At 38.1% G+C, this 8177-nt stretch overlaps 1 protein-coding gene across 4 annotated transcripts; it reads right to left on the reverse strand.

Moving 5' to 3' along the window:
- Positions 1 to 234: 234 nt before the first annotated feature.
- On the reverse strand, positions 235 to 5444 carry LOC120549141 (protein max-like). 4 transcript variants are annotated; one of them, XM_039785798.1, is made up of 4 exons: positions 5253 to 5444; positions 3072 to 3179; positions 1717 to 1840; positions 235 to 1614 (listed from the first exon to the last, which is right to left on the reverse strand). In XM_039785798.1, exons 1-4 carry the CDS (start codon positions 5286 to 5288, stop codon positions 1400 to 1402), a joined length of 483 nt encoding a protein of 160 aa, XP_039641732.1. In that variant the 5' UTR covers positions 5289 to 5444; the 3' UTR covers positions 235 to 1399. The 4 variants fall into 4 exon arrangements, with proteins under 4 accessions (XP_039641732.1, XP_039641731.1, XP_039641734.1 ...); XM_039785797.1 differs by having other exon boundaries at positions 1717 to 1855; positions 5253 to 5443; XM_039785800.1 differs by having other exon boundaries at positions 235 to 1584; positions 5253 to 5442.
- Between the last annotated feature and the right edge of the window lie 2733 nt (positions 5445 to 8177).

An 8177-nucleotide genomic window follows, 5' to 3' on the forward strand; every position in this document is an offset into this window, starting at 1 on the left:
AAAAAATGCAATATCCTACAATAGTTCACTAAATTATCACTCTTGATTGCTTTGATTCTATTAGCAGTTTCTAAAATGTAATCAAACATCAGATTATTTCATTAACTGGTATTGGAAATGAGTTCCCTCAGCTGTTTCCCTCCAACCCCAAACACGTAAATAAAGTAGTCATTTAGGAATCTTAATGTACAAAAGCTATCATAAGATGTTATTAAAAACATGTTGAGTCACAAATACATCCCAAAAGGATAAAATAGTTTTATTTATAGTCTCATAATAAAGGTTTGCCTTAACTTGCAAGACAACCGTTGGCAGTATGTACAACATACCTGTAATTTCCATGGAATGGAACAAACAAATATTGATTACATACACACTAATTTACCTCTGCAAAAAGAAAAGAAAGAAAGAAAGACAAATGTTCCCAGCACAGGCAAATATTTCAAGGGAAGGCTTTTCTTTGCAGAACTGACACCATTAAAGAGTATACAGTGTTATTTACTACACACTGAAATGGACTTTCATTAACAAAAATAAAAGGTCACCGCCCTTTAACTGCATTGCCTAACATTCAGTATCCATTAGGGGATTTTTTTTGTATACCTACATTTTATCTGATAATAAAAATAGAGGAAAATAAATAGTTGAGCCTGTGGAAAATCCACTAAAACAGTAGGTCAACTTGTTCATCCTCCTGTGCTCTCTGGAAAATCTCTAGCCAAACATAAGGGAGACCAGACATGGGGGTAGGAAATCAATTTCGGCGAGTCACTATAAATAGAGGGATTCATTTGATTATACAAACATTTTCAAAGACAAAAACTTCAGCCACCTACACTGAATAAGGAGGGTTGCATCTTGCATAACAGACATTTTCTTTTCAAAAGCAACTTCACATTCTTTTCTGGAAAAGTATGAATATTAAAAAGGTAAACTATCCCTAATTACCATTTTGTCAAAGGTCGAAAAAGTCTCACAACCCCAACAGATTGCAGAGAGGTTGTCCAAAACAACCATGAGTGAAGAAAAAGAAAAATCTATATCTTTTGTGTAGCTTTACTAAAGCGTCATACCTTGTCTCCACATTTGATTATGAATGGTTATCATGAGGTTTAAAAAAAAAAAATAAGCATAGAGTCCTTCAAAACTGCAGAGCTGCCTCACTTTGGGGGTCTTAAAAAGTTGTTGCTGGGCCACGAACGGAGTGACAGGATGCTTACCAGGAGAAAAAAGGAAGGTAGAAGCGTTTTATACATAATAGCACCTCTCTCACACAGTCTCCTCCTTGTCTTCTGGACTGGCGTTAGAATGCAGGACTGAGTGTGGACAGGTGAGAGGAGTTGGGGCTGGTGGGCAAAAAGTCTGTTTGGAGAACCGGGGAGAGGGGGGCGACCCGAGTCTAGCTGGGCTCCACGCGCAACTTCTTTCTGTTGGGCGGCTCGTCCGGCTCCGATTCAGAGCTGGAGTCGGACCCGCCGTCAAAGGCGGACACCGCACTGCCTTTGCGGTTTGTGTACAAGCTGCTGTCAGAAGAGTAGTTTGTCTGGAGCTGAGTGTTCCCCTTCGCCTTCTCCAGTGCACGAACTGCAGTACCCACAGACAGAGAGACAAAGACTGCAGGAGATCTCATCATATATCGCATATTGCAACTAAAAGACTACATCACACTTCATCGTAAAAAGAAGAAGAACAAAAACGTGCAAGTCTTTCACTTACCCTGCTGCTCCAACAGTGCATTCTGCTTCTTTAAGTCATCAATGTCTTGCTGGTGGGTATGGTTTTTTCGCCTCATGTACTGGATGTACTCGGTGGCTTTGTCTAGAATCTGTGCTCGGGAAGCCTGTTTGACAGAACTCTGTCAGCACAAATTTCAGAGAGCCGTGGGAAAAAAGCTGCAGTGTCTGTTTGTTCAGGCAGAACAACATTAATTGTGCCAAAACAGTTATGCAGTGATCACAGTGTTATACATGTATGTTGCAATTAGTTTTTTAATCTGGAATACAAAATAAGAGTAAAATAACAAGACTGTTCTAAAGGTCAGCAACCTTAAGCACATTTAGAACATTGAAGAAAAAAAAATGTAGAATGACCTAGCACAAAAACACAAATTTTCTTCATGTTGGAGTACCATCACACATGCATACTGAATACCAGTGGCTGCTGCACTTGGATTTAATTGAATGATGAAATGACTGATGAAATGGACTGTAAATACAAACATATCTCTCTTGGTTAGGTAGACTAAGATGCTAAAAGAGTATAGAGCTGTCGCCTTCCAGTCTGTAAAAGTACAATGAGGACCTAAAATGGACAATCTCAAATCGCATCATTTGGACATGTCTGACACATGGATGGCTTTGCTTGGGAAAGCCATCTTTTAAAACAGCATTAGACGTCGATGGGTACAAACTAGAGCTGTCGAATCGAATTTTGATAAGCGATCACAAAAACGATGTAATCGAGAAAAACAATTACTTTGTACATTACAATTTGCAAGTAAAATCCTATTTTGCCTTGTGTTCTGAATGACACAATTTATGACACATTTGTCAAATTTATCTATATCTATAATAATCAGGATTTGTTTTTTTTTTGACCAAAATAATTTTGATTATGATTTTTTTTACAAACTGTAATAAGGTCTGATAAGTTGTATGAATATAATGAACTTGGAAATGCAGCTGATCAGCTGCAGACTTTACCAATGTGGGCGACCACATTTGCAGAGCTGTGAAAACAGTCCGAAAGCACAGCAGTGCAAGATGACAACCTACAGCTCTCTCATGTGTTACAAAGGTGCTTTGCATGTGACCAACTTAATACACTTTTTGGCTTGTTTTCTTCCCTCATAAGGACATGCAGCTCAGGCTTATGCCAATATCAAGCAAGCATTAATGTAGATGGATGGATGGATGGTCACACTGACAAGAAAATCTAAACGTGGCTCTTTATGTGAACAAGGTTGCTGCGCCCCAAGATAGACAGCTGACATAAGTCTTACCTTAAAAAAGATTCAATATCTTTGCTGGTAGAGTTATAGAATGTAGAAAATGCATATATTTTCCTCTCACCTTCTCCCCTTGTAAAGCAGGCACGGAATCTCGTAAACCGTGAAAGCTGTCTTTAATGTGGTCCCTGCGTTTGCGCTCAAGCGCATTGTGATGGGCTCGCTTGTCTGCCTGCAAAGGGACAGGCAAAGTTTATATTTACAATGCAGGTCATATATTCAAAAACACACAAGATAAAACCAAGGAAGTCACGAGAAAGTTTGTTACTTAATTACCATGTGATTTTTTTAAGACAGGGAGCCATTTAAAGCTGCAGTATGCAAATGCTGCAGATTTAAACTGCAAAGAAGTAGAATAAGTTGTCTTATCTTTCACAGGGTCCTTGTGTGTACATGTGTAAATCAAATTTTTCCTGCCATCATAAAGCTGGAACCTGTGGTGCGAGTATAATGTTTACAAGGAGCGGATCTGTTTACAGAGTCTCAACTGAAGACATGCTGTTTGCTTTCAGTCACTAAAAGGGTTGGACCAGCATATCCTGATCCTGGGAGTCTTCACACCTTGTCTAACAATTGTCCTTCACAGGAACTCAATTTTGTTCAAAGCTAAATAAAATACATGCTTATCTGGTGCAGGAGTACTCTCCTGTAGGCTTGATTGGCAATAGACAATGACTTGGCATAGATTTGTGCAACGTCTGCCAAATATTTAAGACACGCTAGTTGGCGTGGAAACTTCTCACACCATAATATGGCTGAATGAAGCAAATAGACTTGAATGCATATCTTGATCTTATAGTTATCACACAGTCATTTGAACAATTTGCCAGGTCAAACACAAAAATGTAAAAATGTATAGAAACAGCAGAAATATAGTATTGGATAAGATTTTTCATGGGGGCAATTGCTATACACATTTTAAATGTAGCTGCAAGAGGCTCTGACAAATATGTGACCAGATTGAGGATCTGACATGCTTTCATATGCATACTCAATTACAACACCACAGCGCATTTATGTGCAATTAAATGCAGCTGGTTTGTAAACCATGGGGAATTTAAATTAGCATGTACTGTGTGTTTTTTCATGTTGCAAGTAGGTTTCAAATGCAGTGTGAAGTCCTGCAGCAGTACTGGATTCTCGTTGTAGAACATATTGTTAAAAGGTCCAGAAAGCTGCAGGTAAATAACAGATGAACTTGGCATGTCCCTAATCGTAAAATCATGAAAACATGAACACAGCCGTCTCTAGGGTCCTATTTGCACAGCCACCGCTTGGGTTTTGTTGCGCGTGTATTCATGCAATTACAGTAACATTGCTTAAGGCGGCCAAGATGGACGTTAAAAGTTACGCTACAATAAACTCTCACATTCCACATACCCAATGAAGCAATATTGAAAAATCTGAATAAATATAAATCCACCTCCACTGTACATACGCATTGTAATGTATGGGAAATCCCCTCATTATTTTTTTAACTACGACAAAAGAGATCTTATCGGAGTATCCTCGACATTTGAATGCATTTTAATGTAGTTTTAATATTTATGATAAAAATATTTATGTTCAACTTTGAAGGCATGTTCTATGAATTAAAATGCATTGACTTTAGAGGTGACTTTTCCTTTCATTTTCTCTGAAATGTACAGTAGAATTACATTACTAAAACGATGTTATCATATGTAAAAATGATAATGAAATTGTCTTTGCGTTACAATGCGTCTTTACAGTGAAGCCTAATTTATATTTATTTCTTTAAAAATATATATCAAACCTTTTAACACATTTTCAAGAATTCTTCATCAAATGGTGTGTAACGTAATATAATACAGTGAGCAAGTCTGTCTAACGTTACGTGCTTTTTGGCCACTTCCAGCACCTGTACCGTAATTGCACAGATAGATAAGCCACCAAAGGCAAACGATGGCTGGTTTAACTGGGTTTCACAAACGACGGCTCACTTGACCGCAGTAAAACCACACAACTTATTCACCTGACTAATGTGCTTGACTTTCATTAACAAGCCAGTCAGCCAGTTATCACTCCAAAACACTTAGTTTCAAATAGCTCACTCCCTATTTGTCTTAAAATCTAGCTAGCTAGTGTTAGCCAAGAAACCCAGCTAGCTAGCTAACGTTAGCTCCATCAGATAGCGTAACGTTAGGCTGGCATGAATGTTAACGTTGCTGTTTGGCTAACAATTTGACTAGCTAACGTTACTCCTAGAGGAAACTAAACCACATACATCGCTGTCGACTTCGATGTCATCGTTTTCGCTCATTCTTCGGTAAACAGGTACGAGAAAAGAAAACAAGCAGCTGTCAAAACAAAGTGCAGCGACAACTGGAGGCAAATAATAAAATCTAGCACGGAGCTTTGCTACAGCAGAGACATGACGATCAACGGTCTCTACACGTGATTCGCCTACACATGGACGGGAAAACATTAACAGCGCAGGCGCAACAAAACAAGACCTTGTGGGTAATGAAGTAATTTGCCAACACTCAGCCCCCTTTGCACCGGAATGTGAACTACATGTCCCATAAGCCCACGGATTTGGACGCGCCCACCATAATATACCGTTATCTCCGTACAGTCTATGGTTATCTCCTACAAGTTGCAAACACAGCAGCCTTATATTGATCATAATTAAATATGTGTTGTATAGTTATAAATACATATATTAGAAACAACATTTGATTAAATTGTCATGAATAAATCCGTGAAGCCTTAAACATATGCAATAATTTTGATGGAAGATACTGTAGATGTTCTCTTTAAATATGTTGTGGTAAGGACCAACATACACTGCGCTAAAGTTTGCTGTTTCACTGTTCACTTATTGTCAGCAGGGTAGTGTGCTACAATAACTCGGCTTCCAGCATATGATTATGAGGCCAGATGGTGGCCTAGCTCACTATGGCTGCCCTCCCCCACTCACCATTCATGGTTAGACACTTGCCTCCTTAGGACCTTTAAATAGCTTCTGCAGCAAGCGATCACTGCTTATAAACCTACTGAAGCACTAAATGTAAATGTGCATTTTACTGAAGCACTACATAGATGTGCTTTATTATCGGGGATTAGTTTTGTGTAATTTGAATAAGACAAAGCTAAACATGGACTGTTTTACATCCTTAAAAATAACATAATAGAGGGTGTCTCTAGCATATGAGCTGTCGTGGATGTCATGTAGCCTACTGTATGTTTAAATGTAGGTTTATAAATTGTAATTTGTAAAAACTTAATAAAGCTCTTTAAAAAGAATAATTATCTGTAAGCATTTAAACACACCTAAAATAATGCACAAAAACACTGATAGTTTGAAGATTAAAGTTATTATAATAACAAACCTCAAGAGGAAAAAAAAATGTGTCTTCTGACCAGAGAGACAGAAAGGGCATCTTTTATAGTTTTCATGAAACAAGATCTGACTGTCTTAAGAAAGAATAGGCTGAGTCATATGTGCAGCATCTGACTACTCAACATAGAATGTAACCTAGATACGAGTGGTATTAACAAAGCATATGATCTCCATCTGACTTTTTTTTTTAAACATGTAGTTTTCACAGTTTCCAGATGAACAGAGTGAGCAGTCACAGTAATCAAAATATATATACTTTGCTTGTTGTTTTTGTGATTAACATTTTTATTCGTATTTGAAACAAACAAAACATTCAACTCGCAACATAAGCACATCACCTCCCTGTCTGACCCCCCCACCCCATCAGCTGTCACCACCTCCCTTTAAAATTCGTTTTCCGCCTTCTCTCTTCCTTGACAAGTTGAAATAATATACATATACATAATATTCAATACATAAAATAACAGAATAGACAGCCAACTGTCAAATAACCACATTATGTATAAATACTGACACCATAGGTACATTATATACACCTTTCTGCAGTATAGCCTCCTAGGGCCCATCCAGAGATCTCAGGTATTTTCCCCATTTTTCTGTGTAAAAACTCAATCTAGCAAGCCTCTTGTATGACATTTCTTTCAAATTCCGCCACTCCAGCCATCTGGATTTGGAGGTTGTCCGGTAGAAGCGATTCATGATCTTAAACTGCATGAGACACACCTTTACATCGCGTGACATAGTTTTAATATTCCTACCAATTCTGTCCCACTCCTCATCTTCCAGTGTAATGCTAAAATCTCTTTCCCATGTCTTCTTGAGGGCTGACCAGGCTCCATCCCCCAGGTTCTTAATAAGCATAAAATACCTTTTCCAAAGTTCATCAACACCTTATCTAAACATTCTGGTGCCTTTCGAGGCTGAAGAACTGGATCCAAATGTCTCCACAAACAGATGGCGAAGTTGCAAAGATCTAAAAAATTGGGACCTAGGGATTCAGAATTGCTGTACTACATCCTCAAAGGATTTCAATATGCCATCCAGATACAGATCTTTATCAGATACTTTGCTTGTTTTGTGTAGAACTGATTCACCCAGGGATGAAAATACTTTTAGACGGTGATATCCAGTTTTTGATTGTCCTCAGTTGCACCTGTTGTTTTGTTAATTCTAAGATTCAAACAGGGCTGTAAATGATCTTCATGCCCATTATGTCTTCTTCTCTTACTTCCAGTTGACAGTTCACTTTTAGATGGTGATATTTATCCAATGGAGATATCTTCATAAATACATAGAACTATACCTTGCTTTTTAAGTGCTTCTATCATCCTCAAAACCTTAAACAATTTATTATTTTATTTTCCGATTCATTAAGTACGATACTAAATTGTATCATGTTTTGTTGTATATTAGTTACCTACCCCTAACCCTAACAACGCTGTAGTTGTTATATGTATTTAGAAGATGCAGGTTAATTTAAGCTGTTGTTCCTGTAAGAGATTCCATTGAATGTCTGCACCACGTGAGGTGCATTGAGATTTTGAGCTTTGGCCCCTTTAACTTTGACCTAATCTCTACAATGCTTGTGGTATTAAGTCCACAACATTTGAGCCTGGTCTAACATATCTGATCAGTTGGGTACGTTGTAAATAAAAGGTCTTGGTGTACAAAGCACCCAAGTCTCACAATAAAAGAGGGCCCCTTTTGAAAAGACAACTCTGATAACTCTGCCAGGCAAACTGAATCATCTGCCTGGTTGCACTATATTAACTAAAGGTCTGTTTCCACATGCAAGTGAGGCCAATG

This window comes from Perca fluviatilis, chromosome 20, assembly GCF_010015445.1.
Source record: "Perca fluviatilis chromosome 20, GENO_Pfluv_1.0, whole genome shotgun sequence".
NCBI classification, from domain to species: domain Eukaryota; kingdom Metazoa; phylum Chordata; class Actinopteri; order Perciformes; family Percidae; genus Perca; species Perca fluviatilis.

Coding starts and splice junctions, on each gene's coding strand:
- LOC120549141 (XM_039785797.1), bottom strand. CDS start 5,288: ATGAGCGAAAACGATGACATCGAAGTCGACAGCGAT. Junction 3,180..5,252: donor ACATCGAAGTCGACAGCGAT/GTATGTGGTTTA, acceptor GTCCCTTTGCAG/GCAGACAAGCGAGCCCATCA. Junction 1,615..1,716: donor TGCACTGTTGGAGCAGCAGG/GTAAGTGAAAGA, acceptor GATCTCCTGCAG/TCTTTGTCTCTCTGTCTGTG.